Genomic DNA, 22723 nt, shown 5'->3' on the forward strand with positions numbered 1-22723 from the left:
ATTGCTTTGGAGTTGCGGAACACAATGTGGTTGAATGTGTTCGAACAGCCACACGCGACCGCCTTCTCTCCGCCCATTTATATATTCTGAGGTATTAAACACAAGATTCACGTCTTTTTTTGACTTCTGGCGTGAACATATGGTGAACAGCGCTATTTTTAACCTTTCATTGATAAAACCAAGCGTCTGATCTCCGTAGTTTCGTTTTGAAAGCGTGAAAGTTGCGCGATCCTATTTCATCAATTGCGCTGAAAATTCAGAGAAAGCTCCAACAAATAAACGTACAAAACACTGTGCAGCATGTTTACTTACTAAACAAGCAGCGGGCTCCGACATAATATAAGTTTGCATCCATATAAACTCATAATTACTCCCGCTCGCGTTTGAATGACAGCAGAGAGACTCGCCCACCGTCTCACAGACCACCCCCTCACAGTATTCAGGACAGATGCGGTCGAAAGTGGACAAAAGAGACGGATTTAAATACCAGGTGTAAACGTAATGTGTCTCTCTCGTCCACTTGTGATCCGATCGATGAAAACACATCTTAAAACCAAGTGTAAACAGCCCCTTAGATACGAAGGTGGGAGATCTATGGGCTCTCTCGATGTCCAGTGCAGGGAAGTCCGCAGGCAGATCTAACCATTTAGGGATCATGTCTCGCAGAAATGCTTAGAGTGGACCGGAACCTTCCGACCTCTCTGGCAGACCCACTATTTTCAGATTCTTGCGACGACCTCTGTTTTCAAGATCGTCTATCTTCGCCTGTAACAGATCCACCGTCTCCTTCAAGCCGGTTAGCTGTGCCTCAGTAGTTGCCGCCGAATCTTTGACGGACGAAATTCTCTGTTTTGTTTCATCCAAGCGAGTTTCAGCACCAGTAACTCTCTCGGCGAGGGCAGCAAATGAATTCTGGAGACAAGACACAGAGCTGGCTATCCCCTCCAGACGGCTATTAATTCCATCGAGGCGCGATCCGTTGGCCTTTATGTCTGATAAAATCAGCGACATATCTAAATGAGATTCGGCCGTGTTAACGTGAGCTTCGGCCGAAGTAGCGTGGTGAGTAGGCCTTTTCTGGTCTTCTTCTTTAGCCTTCTGCGAGCGCGTCGAGCCAAAAATAGGAAAATCTTTGTCAGAATGTGTGTCTGACATAGTTATAAATCTGTTCAATGAATTAAAATGAGAAATCAGAGGAGAAAGATGTTAATATTTAAGAATTTGAGCAGAGCTGAGAACTCAAGCAGCCATCTCACTCTGGGTCACGTGACCAGCTCTACTCTTTTAAAGCAACAAACAAAAGTACAGATGACTGAAACCATGCCCTAAAGGGTGACAGTTGTATCTGCTGAATTATAGCTGCATATGAAACATGTCTGTGTAGACTGCATCTGGTGCAGCTTTCCGGAGTTAGTTCATATAGCTACTCAGTACTTTTAAACATGCTGCTTTGGTCACAAACACCCAAATCATCACTTAACAACTATAATAAAAATGCAAAGTAATGCCAACATATCTCTGAAGCATTGCCATCTGATGTGGTTTTACCTTGGTTAAAGTATAACCTTTCAAGCAACTGCAACTTAACAATAAATAAATGTTCAAAAACAACTAAAGCTGAATGGTTAATTATGTATATGTGATATTACAAATATATTTGTATAGAGGAAAAATGTAATGGCAGTCTGTTTCTTTAAGTGGGATTTTTCCATACAATAAATAAATAAAACAATGAACAGTAAATATTTCCTTTGTAATCGCTTTTATTTTAAATAAAAAATCTATATTTAATTGGTTTTTGATAGAAACGTAGAAGACAGCTGCTGTCTTTTTCTACGCACTGCTCTTCTGTTATGCACTGCAGCCGCTATTTGCGTTCCAACTCATTTCATTCATTCCATATATATTATAAATAGGCTTAACTGGCTGAAATCAGGGAAACTGTCAAGTGTGGGACGTCTTATGATAAAGATGTTAGTCAGGAAGGAGGAGAGGGACCAAGAGAGAGAGACTTTTTTATGGCAAAAATAGAAATATGACGAGACATGGGCGCGTGTAATGCACATGATACGCGAGCAATGTTTTCATTCATGGTAAAGAGACCGCCAATGAATTATAATTTTATTTAATAATAAAATACATAAATACTTACAAAGACACTGTAGAGAACTTATTAAAAGCTTTCATTTAATTTTTGTTTTAAACTTGAGCTGTTATAATGAATCTGCAAACTATTATACACATTTTGTGCGAACAGTAAAGGCTTTCGTGAATGATGGGTCTGCACGTTACGCACGCATCTAGAAGGAGAGCGCACTGGTAAACATGAGGAAACTCTCATATATCATCTATTAGCTGACGGCAGTAAGTGTACGATTTTTACTATAGTAAACTCGAATGGCATCTAAATATCACAGTGGTTAAACGCATACACGGGGACGCGCATCATCTACCCTGAGCGTAGCTACCCTGAGCGTAGCTGCGTCTGGTCGTAGTTTCAGATGGTGCAACACCCGTAAATATTTTTCACAATGTCAGACGTAGCTAAGCTCGACGTAGGACTTGCACCCAACCAGTGTTCGAATTATGTCAAAGCTTATGGGGGGGTCCCCTACCTAAGCCCCACCCCCTGTCCAAGCCCCACCCCCCTCATTGTAGGGTCGCTGTGATTTGACAAAGTAAGATGTGATCCTGGATCAACAATCATCTGATCCTGGTTTTAATCAAAGAAACTCCAAATTACCCTTAACTCAAACATAAACGTTTTTACCCCTCAAATTAGTGTGAAAATTTTGAACAGAATAGGGGTGAAATAGCCTCAATGCCTACTCTCAAATTACATATTTTTACTAGTAGTGGTTAAATGGATTACATTGCGTTTTTTAAATCATAGATCGATTAATTTTCGGATCAGCAAAACTGGGGCTAGGAAAATAAAATAAGAACAAATTAAGAAATGATGAGCATATAAAAATAGAAAAGAACAAAGTTACAAATAAAGTAAGATCTAACAGTAGTATTTAGGTATAAATAGAATCAAATAAACATTAACACGGTCTTCTTTATTATATAAATTAAATATAATTAATCTTTTTAAAGATACAGAAGTGATTTTCCTTTGTTTTCTGTTGTTTAATTAATATAAATGACAGAAACACAAGCAGATAAGAACTGCTACTTTCAGACCAACACAAAGATTTGACTTCTTTCTGAACTGTTTGCACTCACTTTAAGACATAACTGAATGTTTTTATGAGAATAAGTGCCAAGACTGTGCTATTTCGAGATAATTTTGTGTTTGGATGCTTTAGAATCGCGCGTCTCTGTGCGTCCGCTTATGAGTGTGCGTTCATTTGAGTATGTCCGCGCGTCATTGCCTGAGCACACACAAAACAGCTTACTTTAACATCTTGCACTCAAATTGTTTAAAATCGCTTGCTTGTTAACATTTGCAAGGTTTAAAACCACACATGCAAAAGATAAGCTTTCTATAAATAGTTATTTATTTGTCAATGATGCTATTTGAGCGATTCGTTTTAAAAATACTATAGGCTAATTTATTATCGTTTATACGAGATTTCTTCTGCTTTCCCAATAAAATATTTTGTGTTTCTTTTGACTTGGTAGACCAGCTGTCAATTTGAGTGTGTAGCCTCGCCACTGGTATGAAATGATAGTTTGAGAAGAATAAAAAAAACCCTAATCCTAAAGATTACTAAACATTCTTTCCGTCACTGAGGTGAATATAATCCACACGACATGCAGACAGAGACATTAACTCGTTTTTCAATTCCTCCACAAAACAGTGGGAGGCGCACTTGCGAGTTTATTTTTATTTCAGACAGAAATCATTTGAATTAGTTTATTGCGAAATTGGGACAAATAACGGACAGTAGCATATCGCTTTGTGACAGCGCAACATGAGAATTTTAAATTCATGTTGTATTTTAATTTGAATAAAATCCAGGGGTTTATGGGGGTCCCTCGAGGCTTATAGCAGGTCCGGGACCCCCCAGACCCCCTTCAATTCGAACACTGCACCCAACTTCTTAACGTCTGGCTGTTGCAACCGGCCCCTGGTTATTTGCGCATTATTAAACATGAGTCTTTAAAAACAAATCTTTTTAGCGGGTTTTTTTTTTTTTTTTTTGAATTGGGGATTGGGGGTGCGCCAACCCGGTTGGGACATAGAAGAGGGTGTGCAGGAAAAAAGTTTGGGAACCCCTGCCCTACAGAATAAAGTATGTTTACTCTTGCTCATCTGTCCAGGCAAAATAAAGCATGCACGCTTTCTCTGGTGTCTCTGTCTTTGGTAGGAAAAGGTTTCCGCCAGTCTCCTGTTCTCTCAAAATTATGTTTTATGATCCGCTATACCGGAGTTTATGTAATTCAGATGTCATTGTTGAGAAAGATGCTGATTGTACTTCATTTCAAAGTAGGGATGCTCAATAAATTATAAAGAAGTCTGCTTTCGAATCGCTCTTGCGCTACTTTGATGTCATCCGCCTTTTCTGTATTCTTCGTCATACACATGCTTATAGTCATATAGACGCATAGTCATCATTCGAGTATAAGACACAAAACGCAGTAAAACATTATATCAATTAAAATAACATGTATACATCGGGAAAAATAAGTATTTGACACATCAGAATTTTTATCAGTAAGGGGATTTCTAATTGGGCTATTGACACAAAATTTCCACCAGATGTAGCCATCAAGCCAAATATTGAATTCATACATTTAAAAAAATTAACTTTCACTTTTGCCAATTTAATTTAATCCTTTCATGTTGTGATTATTAGTCTGAAATGTAACATTGCATTTCAAATATGTTTGTTATGTTTGATAAACTGTAATTAAAAAAGTCTATGATGAGTTGTATTGAGCAGCTGCACTTTGATTGATTTAGTGTTATCGACTAACTAAATCATAAATAACAATATTGAAATGTATTTGTCGTCATTTATAAATTTTTTCATGTTTATTTAACTCAATTGTGGTGTTAAACAAATTGTGTGGAACCTGTTGACATAATACTTTTAATTAACCCCATCATTTAATTTTTTTGAGTGTACAAAGAAATCAGAACATTTAAGTATACAAGCTGTTTCATAATGAAGTGAAATGACACCGGGAATAACACATTTTATTTAATACTTTGTAGAAAAGCCTTTGTATGTGATTACAGCTGCTAGACACCTCTTGTATGGAGTTGTCTGCATTGCTCAGGAGTGATTCTGGCCCATTCTTCCACACAAATGGTCTTAAAATCTTGAAAGTTCCTTGGGCCTCTTTTATGAACTCTGATCTTCAGTTCTCTCCATAGATTTTCTATGGAATTTTTAGGTCAGGTGATTGACTGGGCCATTTAAGCAGATTGATTTTCTTTTTCTGAAATCACTTCATTGTTTCCTTGGCCTTGTGTTTTCATTTTTAGGTATCTAGTAGATGGCAGGGAATTTTTATCCAGAATCTCTCGGTACATTCATCCTGCCTTCAATAATATGAAGTCTGCCATTACCGCTTGCTGAAAAGCAGCCCCAAACCATGATGCTTCCACCCCCAAACTTAACTGTTGGTATGGTGTTCTTGGAGTGGTGGGCAGTGCCATTTCTTCTCCAAACATGGTGTGTAGAATGACTGCCAAAACGTTCAATTTTGCTTTCATCTGACCATACTAATAGTCTCCCAGCAGTGCCGCTGCTAGCCATTTTGGTGCCCTAAGCATAATTCCTTTATAATGCCCCCGACCCTGAGAAATTTTTTGTTTGTTTTTGCCAGTTTAACTTTTTATTACCAAACATATAACTTAATAGCAGAAAGTAAAATCTTCACAGCTTTAGTCAACACACACATTTGAAAGTGCAAACTTTTATAGAATAGCAAAATAGAACAAATACCAAACTTAAATTATCAAAATAATCCAGACATGTTTTTCCCAAGTGCAATGTCACTTTAAATAAATTACATTAAATAAACATCAATAACAAGAATACTTAAAATTCTTAAATATTACAAAGATTTAGAGAACTAAGTGTCACAGTAATGTTTGCTTCATATCATGACATTTTATATTTATATATATTTAACAGTCAGGAATTGTTAGCCTACCATGTGCACTGACTGCTAACATTAACTAAGTTTTAACCACCGTCACGTCAAAATAAACCACAAAATAAACTAACTGCTCAATATCTAAAAAAACGTAGTAAAGAAAGTAACAGCTGCCGTCAGTTATTTGTAAAATGCATAGGAAATATTTTACAGTAAAATCTCAATTTAGCTTGCACTGAAGTTATAACTTAAAACAACATAGTTTGCTAACATTAATATCAGCACCGCAAGATCGAGGCGCATTACGATTAGCAGCAGCTGAAGCCATGGACATTTCCCTTATTTAGGAATTAAACATGATGGACTTACCTGCAAGTGATGCACGGGCATCATCCCGCAGTTTCATCTTTTTTCTTTTTTCCGATCCTGACCCCTGCTGTCTTTTCCGGCCATTTCCAAAATTTGGCTTCTGACTGGCCGTTTCTCAATCCGAAAGCTGCAGCCTGCGCGAGGTCGCATATGCAGGCTGCATACGTCATCAAGCCTGGTTTATTTTAGTTAACTGAACATTACATTAGCAAGTCATAAGCATATCAAAACAATTTACGATTAACTAAGAATAATAGTCAACTTCATAATCGTTAATATTACGAAATAAGAACGTTTTGATGATGTATGCAGCCTAGAAATGCGACCTCTGGAGGCTGCAGCCTTCAGATTGAGAAACGGCCTCTGTCAAACTTCGTCAGGCGCCCGCGCGATAAACCGACACGGACCATCAAAGGCTGGGGGGCATACTTTCTATACTAGCGCAATTAAATTATCTCGTCCCCCCTTTTTTGTAACATTTACATGGATAAAAAGTGCCTAATAATATTTCTATAGACTAGGGCTGTCAAATTTTAATTCGAATTTCGAATATTCGTCGAATGTAAAAAAAATATGCATATTCGAACGTAAAACTTTGCATTCGAATTTTACCTGTGTCAGGAAGCTCACGCAACGTGATGATGATGTAACTGACGCGGATTGTTATACAGAGCGTTAGCGGCTCAGCCAACTATGCGGAGCAAGCCAGCGTTATTCATTTGAAAAATAGCAAGAAAAGACAGTGGGGATTACGAGTCGGACAGAATACATATTAAAAGGGCTGTGTGATGCTTCTTTGGTTTTTGGAGCATCAACTGGAATTCAAGCGCAAAGTGAAACTAGCTGAGATGCATGTCGTCTGCTTCTAAATGCAGTTTTAAAGTTTAAAATAACTTTAACTGATCAACACGAAAGTGCCATAATTCAGCTGCTTGTTTAGCAACATTAAAACCATATGTGCATCTACAGAGTCCACACCGCATATGAGAGAGTTGCACGACGCGGTGGCTTTATTTTTATAACTGACTGGAAACTTGACTTTCACCTGGACATTTGATAATATGAAAGTTTTTCATCAACATTATCTGCGTGAAATATAAACATGATGATCATCTGCCAACTCGACTGTTGTCAAGCACGTCTTCTATTAATTACGGAGAGTCTGCTTTATTAACGGCTTCACTCTGCGCGTAAGTTAAACATTTCTGTTCTGTACTTTATTACTCGCATATATTTCTACATATTTTCAACCAAGGAACACACAAAATATAATATAAGTTGTTGTGAATAGTGTTTAAGCTTGACAAAATTTAAATGACTAATGATCTTTCCCACTTATTTTGGCTTAAATAAAGATTCATTCGTTTTCAAACTTTATTAGAAACACGTACATTTATCTACTTATATATTATTTAAAATGCCCTATATTAATATGCATTGTCTATGTATGGCATTCGTTTTGTACATTTACAGGTGCACAAATATACTGGTTAATTTTGATTTCATTAAGACACCGTTGTGTTCTGTTTTGACTGAGGCTCTGTACATTTTTTTGTAAATTTAATTAATGTATAACACACGCTGGCTGTTGAGGCATTTTGCACTTCCAGATATCTATGTGCACTTTTGTTCCTTTGCATATGAATTTAAGAAATTATGTTTAATTTATTAGTGTTTATAACATTCGTTTTAGGAAAAAATATGCTGTGCATGAGTCAGGCTTTGTGCTGCGCCCTCTTGTGGGCTTTTAGGAGTATTTTCTCCAAGATAAAGTAGGTCTTTATAATTCGAATATAATTCGAATTTTATTATTTTTCAAGGACGAATTTCGAATGTACTTGTTCAGCCATTTTGACAGCCCTACTATAGACTAATGAAATTCTATCAGCATTATAATTTTTTTTCATTAGGCTATTGTTTTGGTGCCCTCTCAGCACCTGGTGCCCTACGCACAGCGCGTGATGCGCGTTATGGGAGCGGCGGGGCTGTCTCCCAGTAATCCACAGGCTTCTCCAAATGCTCTTTCGCAAACCTTAACACAACCTCAACATACTTTTTGTTCAGCAATAGAGTCTTTCGTGGTGAGCGTGCATGGATGCCATGGCGGTTCAGTGCATTGCTTATAGTTTTCTTTGAAACAACAGTACCTGCTGATGCAAGGTCTTCCTGAAGTTCTGCCCGAGTGGTTCTTGGCTCTTGGAGATTTCTCCTGATTATTCTTTGCACTCCTCGGACAGGGATCTTACGTGGAGCACCTGATCGTGGCCGGTTTATGGTGAAGTGATGCTCTTTCCATTTCCGGATAATGGCCCCCACAGTGCTCACAGGAACATTCAGCATTCTGGAAATGCACCTATAACCATTCATTCTTTCAACGATAAGATTAGAAAGATCTTGAGAGTTCTTTGCATTTACCTATCATGAAGTCTTTCCTGTGTGCCTCCTGGGTAATGAGAAGCCTTTATAGCCCATCAATTAGGACTAAAGCAGCAGCTGATATCAATTAGTACCTATAGGGAGCAGGGTTTCTCTCGCAATACTGACAGATTTCAGGTGATGATCTGGCTTTCTATGCCATTTTGCACCCTGATCTCTTCATGTGTTCAATACTTATTCACTGTGTCATTTCACTTTATTTATTATGACTCAACTTGTATACTTAAATGTTCTGATTTCTTTGTATGAATTCAATATTTGGCTTGATGGCTACATCTGGTGGAAATTGTGTGTCAATAGCCCACTTATGGTGCTTTTCCATTGCATAGTACCCCACTGTTTATTTTAGTTTGGATCGGGTCAGCTCACCTCACTTTGGCGTGGTTAGCTTTTCCATCAAGTTTAGTATCACTTTGCACTGGGAGGGATTATAGGCGTGTTGTTATATTTGCGCTGCATACTGCTGTGACATCATACAAGTGAGAGCGTCGTTGTACATTCCCATACATTTTATTTCTCAGTCCGCCACAAAATTTAAATTGGCCACCACAAATAGATGTTTGCACACCGCGTTTACCTCTGTCTCACATGACTGTTCAAACACCCCTGGGGTCAGTCGACGGCGCTCTGCTGAGCCTCATTGAAGTCCCATTTAAGCATATATTATGCTGACGTGCTCATCGCGAATGTTCTGCCACAAAGTGCAAGTCTGGGAAAAAACTGTTATGGTGCCCCTGATTCTCAACCTGTGGATGTTTATTGCTAAAAGGGAGTTTGGAAACTTATAGCAGAGCACAGATGACAACATGTTTGCTCGAGACAGCGCAAGCTAGCACAGGTAAAGTTAATCTGCATTATAGCAATGACGCTGTAGTGAAGATTCTCTAAGACTAATTAGTGATCTACAGTGTTTTCACGTCACGTTTGGTATCAGCTCGGGTCGCTTGGAACCCCAACCGAGGTGGTACGAAAAAAAGTATTGGGTACCATGTACTGCACCCAATGGAAAAGCTCCCAAAAGTAAGCTGACCCGACCCAAACTAAACCAAACCGTGGGGTAAAAGCGCCAATAGAAATCCCCTTACTGATAAAAATGCTGATGTGTCTCATACTAATTTTCCCCGGGGTGAATCGCTTGAACCCTCATGAATTCAGAATTTGTTCTTGATGCACTAATTAGCATATTTGTGACCATCATTGTCACATTTGCTCTCAAATCCAGGCTTAGTGATCATTATTGTCGTTATTATAAACATATATGTTCATATGTTTAGTGTCATAAGACACTAAAACCATTAAAATTAAACGTGACATATTAATTCTATTTGTTTACCGGCATTAAAGGCGCTCTAAGCGAATAATGTGCGACGTCACTTCCTGTTGATGTTTGAACTGTTTTCAAACAGACAGAGCGTAGCTAACTCCTCCCCCTCCCCCTCCCTTCCGTGCTTTCATGAACGCGCCCAACCCCCACCCCCAAATCCTTCTTGTCGTTTATTGGCTGGAATACTTTGTTTTGTTTTGTGCTGGCTAGGTTTGGCCATTTGTTGATATTGCCGTTTGTGAAGCCTGGGCTGTCTACAGAGATCGCGTTTTTTTACAGTTTGATCAGGAGACAGGCAGCAAGCAGATAGTGAGGAGATGTTTCCAGTATGTAACAAAAAATGTTTTATGGTCTAAAACGCTTCAATTCGCTTAGAGCACCTTTAACTTCCACAAACTGACTAACAACTGCATCTAGCATCATCATTATGCACAGTAATTTTTGCAGTATTACTTATCTTTTTTTATCCAATGCAGCGCACTCAGCGATAACAAACTATGTGCATAGTTTTACAGAAGTTTATTCATGTTCTTCTACCTAAACAGTCAGCGGATGGCTTAGGGAAATGCTATTGGCACAGTCAGATGAGTCATTAAATGCCCTGTTTCTCCCTGCCACTCAGTAAACATAGAAAAGGCAGAGGAAGACTATCCCAAAGTGTTTCTTGTTTTCTTGCAGTTGTCCGTGTAGCTGTCCGTGTGCAGCACCGCTCCCCCAGTTGAGTTCCACCTTTTAGTTCTGACAACGTCACATTATTATTTTGTAAACTAACATTTAGGAATCGTTTCTTGACATTTGTGGAATCGATTCTAAATCTGCCATGTCCGCATCGCGATGCATCGAAGAATCAAATTTTTTTTTGTCCCACCCCTATTGCAAAGTGACTTGAAACAATTGTATTAATTTATTTAATAATGGATTGAAACAAATGATGGACATACTTCTCGCTTGTAAGTCACATTGGTGTACTAGCCTTCTGTAAATACGTAAATGTAAACATGTTAAAATTGCAAAATATTGTATAAAATTCTCTTAATACATGTATATTTGTTAATGTTTTAAAGATTGACGACTGGTCCACACAGTCAGAAAATATTTTTTTGTGGGAAAGCAGAAAAATCAAGCATACATGAAACTAATCGCATCAATAATAATCAGTCAAGTAAACATAACTATTTATGTAGAAATAACTATTTATGTAGAAATGACTATTTATGTAGAGTTTTCATAATTTGCATGTGTTTATAAGCCTTGCAAATGTTGATATTTAAGCAATTTTAGACTCAAAATATGCCCCTTTACATTTAAGGGGTGGTTTCCTGGACCGGTCTTATCCTAGTCCCAGACTAAAATGCATGTATGAGCCAAGTTAGTTAAAAAAAAATCTTGCACTGACGTACAGTATCTGGTCATAAAGCATTGCCATTGTTTTGTTTTAAAGGGATTCACTTTAAAATGAAAATTCCCTCATCATTTCCTCCTCCTCCTCCTCATGTTGTTCTAAACCTGTATGAAATTCTTTTTTCTGATGAACACAAAATAAGATATTTTGGGAAATGAACCGCTCTACTGTTCAAACGCTCCACTAAGTCGCTCACCGGCCAAGCAAGTGCTCCGTTAACTTTCCACTCACGCTTGCAAATAAACCAATTCCTGCTCAGATCCCGCTCCGACATAAAAAAATTAGTAAGCCTAATTGTTTTCTGTACTGACGTTCTTGGATAATTGCATTTAATTAAAGTATTAGCTGATAAATCGCAGTTATGTACAGTTGTGTGTTGGCTATTAGACCTAGTTTAACTGATACGAAGCTCCGGATAAAATTCAAATTAACAATTTGTTTTCACGACATCCACATGTTTTACTAATTCACAATTTGAAGTAATAATAAATGTAATAAGAAATTACGAAATATTATAATAATTCGTTCCCCTTATGAGAAAAAGATTAACAAACTATACTATTATATAAATATATTATTTGAAAAAAAACTAAAATAAATTGAACCATTTCTTAACAAGAAGGTTTTTTAAGTGTGAATTTACAGTGCATCAGTAAATACAGAACACAGCTGTGTCTTAAAGAAATTAAAATTAGACCGTATTTATGAACCTGTAAATGTACAAAACGAATGCAATACAGAAGGCCATGAGTATTTATTTATGGCATTCTCAATAGTATATTAGTAGATAAATTAACGTGTATCTATATAGTATGAAAACGAATAAATAATTATTTTGGATAGATCATTTTAGTCAGATTGATTTGTGATCGTTTCAGAACAAGCTTAAATGCTATATAAAACAACTTAAATTTTATCCTGAGTGTTACTTGGTCGAAAATATGTAGAAATATAGCCTATGCGAGAACAAATTACAGAACAAAAATTTTAAGCTCACGCGGACCGAACAAAAAGCTGTTAATTAAGCGGACTCTCTGTAAAATAGAGGACGTGCTGAATCAGTCGAGTTGGCAGATTATCATCAATGTTTATAATGTTCCACGTAGATACTGTTGATAAAAAAAATAATATCTAAATGTCCAGGGAAGAGGCAATTGTTCAGTCAGTTAATACTAAAGGCACCGGCGTTTTTGGCTGAAGCTTCCTCATCCACGGAGCGGAGAACTATAAAGGTTTTTATTTTAAGTGGTTTTAATGCTGGTAAGCAATCAGTTATATTATGGCGCTTTGTATTTGTGTTGATCAGTTAGATTAAAGTAAAACTGCATCTAGATGCAGATGACGCTACAGTTATTCTGTCATCTTAGTTTCATTTCTTTCATTTCTATATAAGGCTGGCGACTTCATTAAAACAATATTTGAACTCCATAACTTGTTGCTAGCCGTTTTTGCAGATTCTCGAACTAGCAAATTCCCATAGGGCATTCTGGGATGAGCGAGCGGTGCTGAGCGTATTGAGCGAGCGGAGCGGAAATTTTGGAAATATTACCACAACGCTCCGCTCCCGCTCCGCACTGCTCACATGCTCTGCTGTGTGCTTACCATCATTTATCAAAATATTTTCTTAGTCATTAACCACAATACTTCCAAAATATTTTTTCCTACTATGGAAGTCTATGGTCACTTACTGTTGTGTTTACATCATTTCTTAAAATATCTTCTTTTGTGTTCATCAGAAAAAATAAATTCATACAGGTTTAGAACAACATGAGGATGAGTAAATGATGACAGAATTTTCATTTTAAAGTGAACTATCCCTTTAAGATGCACACCAGTAATGATTATTAATGCCATAAAAACTGCTTAAATGTCCTTTTATACCCAAGGCCCAGTCCTGGATTAATCTAAACCCTTTCTGGGAAACCTCCTCTAAGTGTCAGTTAAAGGAATATGATTTGAGTCAGAATAATTTTTTCACTTTAGTCCGTGTGACTGTCTGACTTTACCTTAATTTTTCTCAAAATTGACTGGGCTGACTCTTATCAACATTAGCTGCAGTGTGTTTTTTTTTTTGTTTGTTTTTTTGTTTTTATTAAACAAAAGCACCAACATACAAAATTCTCGTTGGGGAACAAAATATACATACATACATACAATATTAATGTTGCCAATGTACATAAAGAATTTCCTGATAAAGGAACAGCCAGGAATTAAAAAAATAAACTAAATAAAATAAAAGGGGAGATGCTTAAATACAGGTCAAAGACAAAAGGCTAGAGAAAGTACAAATAATAATTAGAGCAGTACATAAGGAAGCTGCAGTGTGTTTTTGTCTTTGTAAATCCATAACATAGAATCTTCAAATGTTTGCTTATTTAATAATCCCATTAGGGCTGGAACGACGCGTCGACGTAGTCGATTACGGCGATTACGTAATTACGTCGATTTGCCGGAAATGCGTCGATGCGTCGCACTGTTTACATTTTGAAATGAAGGCGGCTTCAGCTCCGACCGGGTGATACAATTGTTATACCAAACAGACAGAACGCGATCAAAAGTGTGGGAATACTTTAAGCAGAGATCAAATAAAACACATACTGTGTAAAACTGAAATGGCATACCACAGCAGCGCAACACCTGTGTATGATCATCTTAAAAGAAGAAAACCTGGAGCTCTCCGACCTCAAAATGACGAGACGTCAGCGTAAGAATTTGAACTATTACAGTAAGTTTTTATACTTACTCTATAAACAATAGAATCAATACATATTGTGCTTAATACAGCTGCGTTTACATCTTCGTTTAATACGAGCTGCGAGACGCCTGACAGACGTGACATTGCATCGCTTCTGGGCAGTATGTTGAAACAGTAAATAAAGAGCAGGACATGTTTTTATATTAAGAAGTTATGAAATAATAAGTTACTGTCACATTGAGAACTGATAGGCATGTGCCCGCGTGCACTGAAAGCCAGCTGGCAGTGCGGAGTTCCCAATGAACGTCTTTTTTGCGAATATGTGCGCAGATATTACAGAAGCTCGTCTTGTAAGGTATTCCTGACATGCGTTTATTTAAAGTAACAGCGGCGTAAACGCTGTTTATAAAATATTAGAAGATCATACTAACTGAACTTGTTTTTTACCCGGAACTTAAGAAAAGTTAAATGTTAAAGTTAAATGAGAATGCCGTACTACTAATAGTAATAATATTAACAGTAATAATATAACCATTACATCTTATATAAGGGTTCATGAATCACAATGAACTTATTTTTACTTCAGTCTGAACTAATGCTGAGTTAATGCATGTACTAATCATAAACTAATGTTTAAAATATTAATATATGCCTATTTTATTGTTTAAGGTGAATAATGCCTCTTTTAAAGTGGCACTGCCACTTTATTTTTCATGTGGAAAATTTTGGTTTGTGTGTTTGTTTAATTAAGAAAATGCTTAAATAAAATGTTAGCGTTAATGGCAGATGTTACATTTATTATTTGTTGGGGAATTATATGTATAAAAAAATCATTAGACTATTCGATTAATCGAAAAAATAATCGATAGATTAATCGGTTGAAAAAATAGTCGGTAGTTGCAGCTCTAAATCCCATCCTCATTAATATCACATTCATAAATTAAACTGCGATTTGTATTGTTTATCAGACACCCACTTCCTTTATAATTGGGCAGAAATAAACACTCTGCGTCTGACATATTCTTCTAAATGAGCATTTTTATCAGACTCTTAACAGATTGTGCCATCAAATTGGTATTTCTGAATAACTTGAGGTCTTTTAATTAATTGAATTTGAAATGAAAGTATTTAATGAGGATATAATTTATTCTGAGAGCATTCAGTTAATATCATTCTCATTTTTGACGAAGGTGGCATTTTGCAGCTTTTGCATCTGATCTCCTTATGTTGATTATAACACTAGCATCTTTCACTCTTCCATTTTTTTATTACAACATTTCTTTTTGTTCCTCAGATTATGAAGCCATTGTTAAACTCTCAGATGGTTTTAATGGAGCTGATTTGAGGAATGTGTGTACAGAGGCTGGTAAGATATGTTCCTTACACTGAAATACTATTTTTACATTTACGATTAACTCTTTCCCCGCCATTGACGAGATATCTCGTCAATTAAGAGAAAACGCTTCCGCGCCAATGACGAGATTTTCCGTCTTTCCGCAATACCGCTATTATCCACCAGGTGGCGCCCTTCCGCAACTTTTTAAAACCGGAAGTATTGCCCTATGGCAAGCTGCTGCATGTCCGTGTCTGTTTTAAAGATCGCTCTGAATATGATCTCTATGAAAAGTCCGTCATAAAAATGGAATTATCTCTGCTTTTTGCTCAAAATATGGTGTTTTTGCAAAAACCTACCCATATTCAAAAGCTGATTGCAAAAGAACCACTAAAGGTAGGATGAAACGGTTTTTTTTGTTTGAAAGCAGAGGGTCTGTTCTTTCATTTGGTATATTGTATGTTTATATATTTAAAGAAGAACATTTTCTGGAAGGCATTAAACTTTGGTGAAAATCATGAAAAACGCTGGCGCTGGCTGGCAACTTTTTTTAAAAATGCTGGCGGTGAAAGAGTTAAACATTTAGGTAGATGCTTTTATTTAAAGTGACTTGGAAAAATCTGGGGAAAAATGATTTGTTTTCATCATTTATCTAAATGACCTGGATGACACTTAATTGGAACAGTATGTATGTATATACAGTAGCTGAGTGGCAATCAGGCGAGTTAGGACTTTTCCCGGTGGGCCGGTAGTGTTTTGAGGCGGCGAGGGCCGGTCTGATAATAGCTATAGATTGCGAGTTATATTAGCAACACCGTCTGGTGGCCTGATGTGCGGTCGCTTCTCGCTGGTCAAACTGTGCAGCCTCTCTGCTCAACAAAGTATATAAAAGTGCTCAACCCGTTCAGCAGGTTCAATCATGTCCAGGATTTCAGAAAATGCGGGGATCAGTGAGCGGCCCCTTCCCAAATGGCATAGCCTGTCGCCCTTTGATATAAAAAGCCGTCAAACACCTGTTTATTGCAGTATGTATGCGGTCGGATCCGAGTGTGCTGCTGCTGCTGACCCCTGCTTTTGCGTATAAAATGATTGTGTGATCCGTTATGATCGCATAAACGATATACTTTAGATATTATTTGATAGACTAAGTGTGGATTAAGGATGTTTAAAATCTCTAGCCTGGTGGTCAGGACATGATTGGATCAAATCAGCAGATTTGCAAAGGTTTATTTATCTACACATATATCATAAATAAAAATTAGCAGGGTAACTTTGCACTATACCACATATATAAACGTCTCATAGCAATAAATATCCACACATAACTTAACATAACAGAATAATGAAATGAATAAACGGAGAAGGAAGCAGGATTGACAAGTAGTATTAGTGAGTGATTGAATCCCCAATGTATAACTTTTTTGGCCATCATATCCAACAGGAATGTTTGCCATCCGTGCTGATCATGAGTATGTGACTCAAGAGGATTTCATGAAGGCTGTGAGGAAGGTGGCAGATTCAAAGAAGCTGGAGTCTAAGTTGGACTACAAACCTGTTTAGAACCACAATTTTGTGCCGAGTATAAGTGTGTGGGTGTTTGGTAATTAATGTACTGCCCATGGATACACAACACTTTTTTTTTAAGTTGCTGCAATAGTTTTTTGTCAACATTTGAGAAACATTCTGATGTTGTATTTTTATTTTTACCCTGAAAACATTGACATTGGTTGTTTAATTGTCTAGCTCCAATTTGATTAAAATTTTCACCTGTTGGCCATGTATGTAGACCTATAAACTGATATGGCTCTGTAGATTTCTGTGTGCCTGGCCTGCTTCTTTCTACATTATAAAAGACCATGATAACAAATGAAGCAGTTCCATGTTATTTCCACGCTGACTCTGATTTTAGCTCACTTTTGGGCTTTTCATATAATGTTGTTTGTCTTTTATGGCTGGGTTAACATCATGCTGGGTTATCTTGTTTAATGTTTTACACTAATCGAGCCTTAACTTGGGCAAGTAAATTCTAGGTCATACTGCATTTATAACATCACTTACTATGTCTACATTTTAAAAAAAACTGGATTAGCTTTCTAATGGGCATACTTTGTGAGTTTAAAGTTGGTGTGGAGTAATTTTAGAGTCAGGGATGTGATTTTTCTGGATTAATCCGGAATTCCGGATTTTCCGACCTGAAAATGTGACCTAAGTGAATCATGCAGATATGTAAAAAAAGGGGGGGGGTAGGGGGGCATCTCACAGCCGTCACTGGGGGCGTCAGTTTGTGTTGAAAAGTGGTGGGGACAAAAGATCAGATGAAAAAACATAACAGCAGGACTGGAAAAATACTGAATAACGGCGCATCAAAAATGGGCATAGTGTAGGTCAACAACACAAAAATACTCAATAAAACCCTCAACAATGTCGACTGCACACATGTAACAGTCCCTACAACACCAACTCAACCGAACAGTGCCAAAGCACCATACTGTAGAAAACAGCAGCACGTTTAGTCAATGATTACAATGAAATTCATTAGATATGTAAAAGAAAACACACCAAAAGCACACAACGCAAAATATGTGACCCTGACCCACAAAACCAGTCGTACACTGCAAAAAATGATTTTCAAGAAAAATTTTCTTTCTGTTTTTGTCTTGTTTTCAGTAAAAATATCTAAAAATTCTTAAATTAAGATGTTTTTTCTTGATGAGCAAAATGACCTAAAAAAAAAATAAGTCTAGTTTTTAGACCAAAAATACCAAATGTAAGTGATTTTGTGCATAAAACAAGAAAAAAAATCTGCCAATGGGGTAAGCAAAAAATCTTGAACATTTTTCTTAAACATTAAATTCAAGAAAAATTCTATAAAAAAATTGCTTAACCCATTGGCAGATTTTTTTGCTTGTTTTATGCACAAAATCACTTAAATTTGATATTTTTGGTCTTAAAACTAGATTTTTGCTCATCAAGACAAAGCATCTTAATTATGAATTTTTACTGAAAACAAGACCAAAATAATAAGATTTTTTTTCTTGAAAATCTACCTTTCTTAGTATTTTTGTCTTGTTTTCAGTAGAACTATCTAAAGACAAAAAGTATACAATTTAAGTGAATTTGTGCTTAAAACAAGCAAAAATATTAGCCAATGGGGTGAGAAAATTATGCTTAAATTAAGTTTTTAGGAAAAAATCAATCTTTTTAGATTTTTTTTCTCACCCCATTGGCAGATATTTTTGCTTGTTTTAATCACAAATTCACTTAAATTGTATTTTTTTGTCTAAAAACTAGACTTATTTTCTTAGGTCATTTTGCTCATCAAGAAAAAGCATCTTAATTTAAGAATTTTTAGATATTTCTATTGAAAACAAGACAAAAATACTAAGTAAGAAAGTCACTTTTGCAGTGTAAGTCGCACAGGTATTGTTTGATTTTTCAGAACATTTAACCAAATGCTTTCAAAAAGTGGTGGGGACAAAATCAGCCATTTTAAAAAGTGGTGGGGACATGTCCCCAGTGTAAATGACACCTATGGCCGTCACCATGGTTAACCGGGCCGGAACCACAATCGCCGTCCCCGCGCAACAGAGCCACACCGTGCGGCACGTCAGATGACAAAGAGATGCATTTTCCTTCCTTTCCAAGTATCAACAAGGACGTGTTTCCGACCGTTCGCAAATGGCGGATGGCGAAGTATGATTGTATTGCTCAGATCAATCAAGCTCCCTGCGAGGGGTCCTGCAGTGTACCTCAGTCGCCCTCGCGCTACAGTGGTATCGTGAAAAGAACATCTCCAGATCTGATGATCTGGGTATATATTATTGCTTGTGTCTATCGAAAAAAGAATCACAATCTCGATTCATACCCTGTATTCAGATGCTGCATTCACGTGTTTACATTAAAACAATCCAGATGTTATGTTGTCAAACTTGCTTACACTCACACAGTGTAAAATCAAACCCCATTCATTCACCAATCAGACCCGATCGTTTCTCTCCTTTCTTCTCATTTGCGACGTTTGGCTGTCACTCGCGTGACGCGAAACAAAGCGGCAAACGTCGGTTTACTTGGTGGATTTGGAGCGGCAATTTTCACAGAAATGAGAGGAAAAACCTGTCTATGGGAAAAACGAACGCCATTGCAGAAAATCATGGTGGCGACTGAGAGAGGGACGATGCAACAATATTGGTTCCGAAAAAAGGCAAGGAAATAAGTCACCTCTGAACGTTTCTCAATTGGAAGCAGGGTTCTAAATTAACTTTTTTGATCACCAGCCAATGTGGCTGGTAACTTTCTAAAGTTACCAGCCAATCAGCATTTCCACTAGCCAAATTTTTTCCGGTGAAAAAGAGAAATTATGAATGCATTTGATAATTTTATTAACATTGTTAGTATGAAAAACACACATAAAGTGAGGCTTCTCCAAGCAAGGCTCTCTTCAATACGACCTGTCTTGGCAGTTTTAATTAACGTTAGACTCTCTGATGACTTTGGGCACTCTCATGGTCCTTTAGCCCTACTGCCTCAACTTTAAAATTATTTGTTCCCACCACAAATTGTTCGTTTCGGTTTTTTCTTTCACGTACATGCATATTTTCAACATTATACAATGATAGGCTAGCAATGATTAATAACTTATTTTTACAAGAATATTCGTACAATATTTTAAGAAACCAGTCATTTTATGACTGCTATACTAAAATAATCTCAGGTTTAGTTACTGCTAACTGTTTATGTATGTCCTAGTTAAACATTAGTAAACTAAATATTAATTTCATACATGTGTTGATTTTCTCAGCAACAATGCAATTCTATAGACTTGACAAGAGGTTCTCCTGAAATGTTTTCCTCTAATGTTTGAGACCTGACAGGGTGTGAGGATGTACTTTTCTCTTACCTCCCTTAGTCTCATCATCTTTCCTTTCTGCTTCCCTTTCCCTGCTTTGCAAAAAACATTTCTGACGTCCACAGAAGCCAATAGTAATCGAGTCAAAATAAGATTAACATTATAATTTAGAAACTTACTTAGTTTCGTCATGTTTTTATAAGCTAACATAATCGCGTGACGTTGAATGCGGTTGTGCGTGGATAAACGCAATGACGCGCCGACATGGCTTTGTGCGTGTATGCATCAGTGCGCCTGCTGTATCGCTTATTCGCTTTTACAAGCGCATATAGATCCGTTTTTGCCGCTATTATCTTTGTAAAGGAATACACTAGTTAACTGCTAAAATCTTAACTTGAGATTTACACCGGGGCACAACAGATTTAGACTATGGCATGTGCCGCCTTCCTTGTGTGTTATTGTGGATGCGCTCCGTTCATTTCCATGGTTTCTCGCGCTGGTTTCACTGCAAACTGCGCGCAGCCAATGGGTGTATGAAACATCATCACGTAGCATTACGGTACAGTGTTCATGGGAAATGTAGGAAGTACTGCCAGAGGAATAAATGTCCGAGAACAAAGCATTATGTATCATGCATGCAATGCCTCATGCATCACCGTCCAAACTGGCTAGTAAGTTTTTATGAACACCCGCCAAAATTAATTTTAACCCGCATTTGGCGGGTTGGCGGGTGTTAATTTAGAACCCTGATTGGAAGGCTGCAGAGGTCTCATATGCAGGCTGCATACGTCATCGAGCCTGGTTTAACCCAACTGAGCATTACATTCGGAAGTCATAAACATATTACAACAATTTACGATTAACCAAGAATAATAGTAAACTTTATAATTGTGAATATTGTGAATCTTGATGACGTATGTGTCATGATAAGTGAGTATTTCATGATATGTGTAAAAATGCGACCTCCGGATGGCTGCAGCCTAGGATTGAGAAACGGCCTCTGTATCATCGTTTGTTTCAAAGGTTTCGTGTTTTAAAGTTGACCAGTTTGATTAAAATAAATAGCACCTGTACTTTTTTGTACAATTACTTTTATTTATTAGTGTCAACCCTCTATTGTTTATGTTTAACAGCTAACAAAGTGACTCATCTACAGGGGTCTAAAATTAGGAAAAGAGACCTTTTAGACACTTTATTATAACTAAAGGTCCTGTGTAGCACATTTTTACAGATATTTGTATTAAAAAATACTCTGGTAAAAGTAGAAGTACTGATTTAACTTCTTTACTCAAGTAAAAGTACCAAAGTACAGGCTTGGAAATTTACTTAAAGGGATAGTTCATCCAAAAATGACAATTCTGTCATCATTTACTCCCCCTCATGTTGTTACAAACCTGTATAGACCAACCCATCCTCATGCCCGTGGCGTCAATATTTGACGCACTTGACCATGCGTCAATATGTTACGCGGAGGGTATACCTTTCGCGTCATTTTTTGACGAACTGGGGACTTCAATACTATTACGTCCGTTGCATTCTCTTTCCTATTTTCTTACCATTTTCGCGTCGGTTTAGGGTTAGATTTACATAATGACATCCCTACCCAAACCTAACTCTAACCCCAACGCCAGGTGACAACTGTGTCTAACCCCAACGCCAGGTGACAACTGTTTAAACTGTTTAATTTCGCGTACACTGTTTAATATGCGTAATCTAACCCTAAACCGACGCGAAAATGGTAAGAAAATAGGAAAGAGAATGCAACGGACGTAATAGTATTGAAGTCCCCAGTTCGTCAAAAAATGACGCGAAAGGTATACCCTCCGCGTAACATATTGACGCATGGTCAAGTGCGTCAAATATTGACGCCATGGGCATGAGGATGTGTAGGTATAGACGGTTTCATCGGACGCACGTGATTCATGTCTGGATCCGAACTTTACTTCCGGTTTTGTTTTTTTAATGGTCTGACTAGTTGCTAAACTGATCTCTTGAACAAATGCCTCGTCTAAAATAACAAATGTTTTGGTTTCCTAGGTAATCAATGTGTTGTTGTTTTTTGCTTGTTATATAAATAAACTACGTTTAAAGTACTTTGTTGTTATTTATTATTAGCGGAGTTTACCGGAAGTTACGTGCGGCCCCGCAACAGCCGCTTGTTTATGTTGTTATTGCTGAAACCGTCTATAAATGTATTTGTTCTGATGAACACAAAGGAAGATATTTTGAGAAACGTTTGTAACAAAACCGTTCGTGGACCC

General features: G+C 37.2%; 1 protein-coding gene and 1 long non-coding RNA gene across 2 annotated transcripts in view; both read left to right on the plus strand.

Moving 5' to 3' along the window:
- Window positions 1–17483, plus strand: part of psmc6 (proteasome 26S subunit, ATPase 6) — a 45789-nt gene extending 28306 nt beyond the window's left edge. The window contains exons 13-14 of the mRNA XM_065263708.1: window positions 15578–15649; window positions 17058–17483. Of these exons, the coding sequence (XP_065119780.1) occupies window positions 15578–15649; window positions 17058–17176 (191 nt within the window). The 3' untranslated portion in view covers window positions 17177–17483. The remainder of the gene's footprint in view (window positions 1–15577; window positions 15650–17057) is intronic.
- Window positions 17484–18393: 910 nt separating this feature from the next.
- On the plus strand, window positions 18394–22555 carry LOC135745413 (uncharacterized). Its single transcript, XR_010531226.1, has 2 exons — window positions 18394–21858; window positions 22353–22555. It is a non-coding gene; the product is annotated as an uncharacterized lncRNA (long non-coding RNA).
- The last annotated feature ends 168 nt before the right edge of the window (window positions 22556–22723 follow it).

This window comes from Paramisgurnus dabryanus, chromosome 12 (assembly GCF_030506205.2).
Source record: "Paramisgurnus dabryanus chromosome 12, PD_genome_1.1, whole genome shotgun sequence".
Classification (NCBI taxonomy): domain Eukaryota; kingdom Metazoa; phylum Chordata; class Actinopteri; order Cypriniformes; family Cobitidae; genus Paramisgurnus; species Paramisgurnus dabryanus.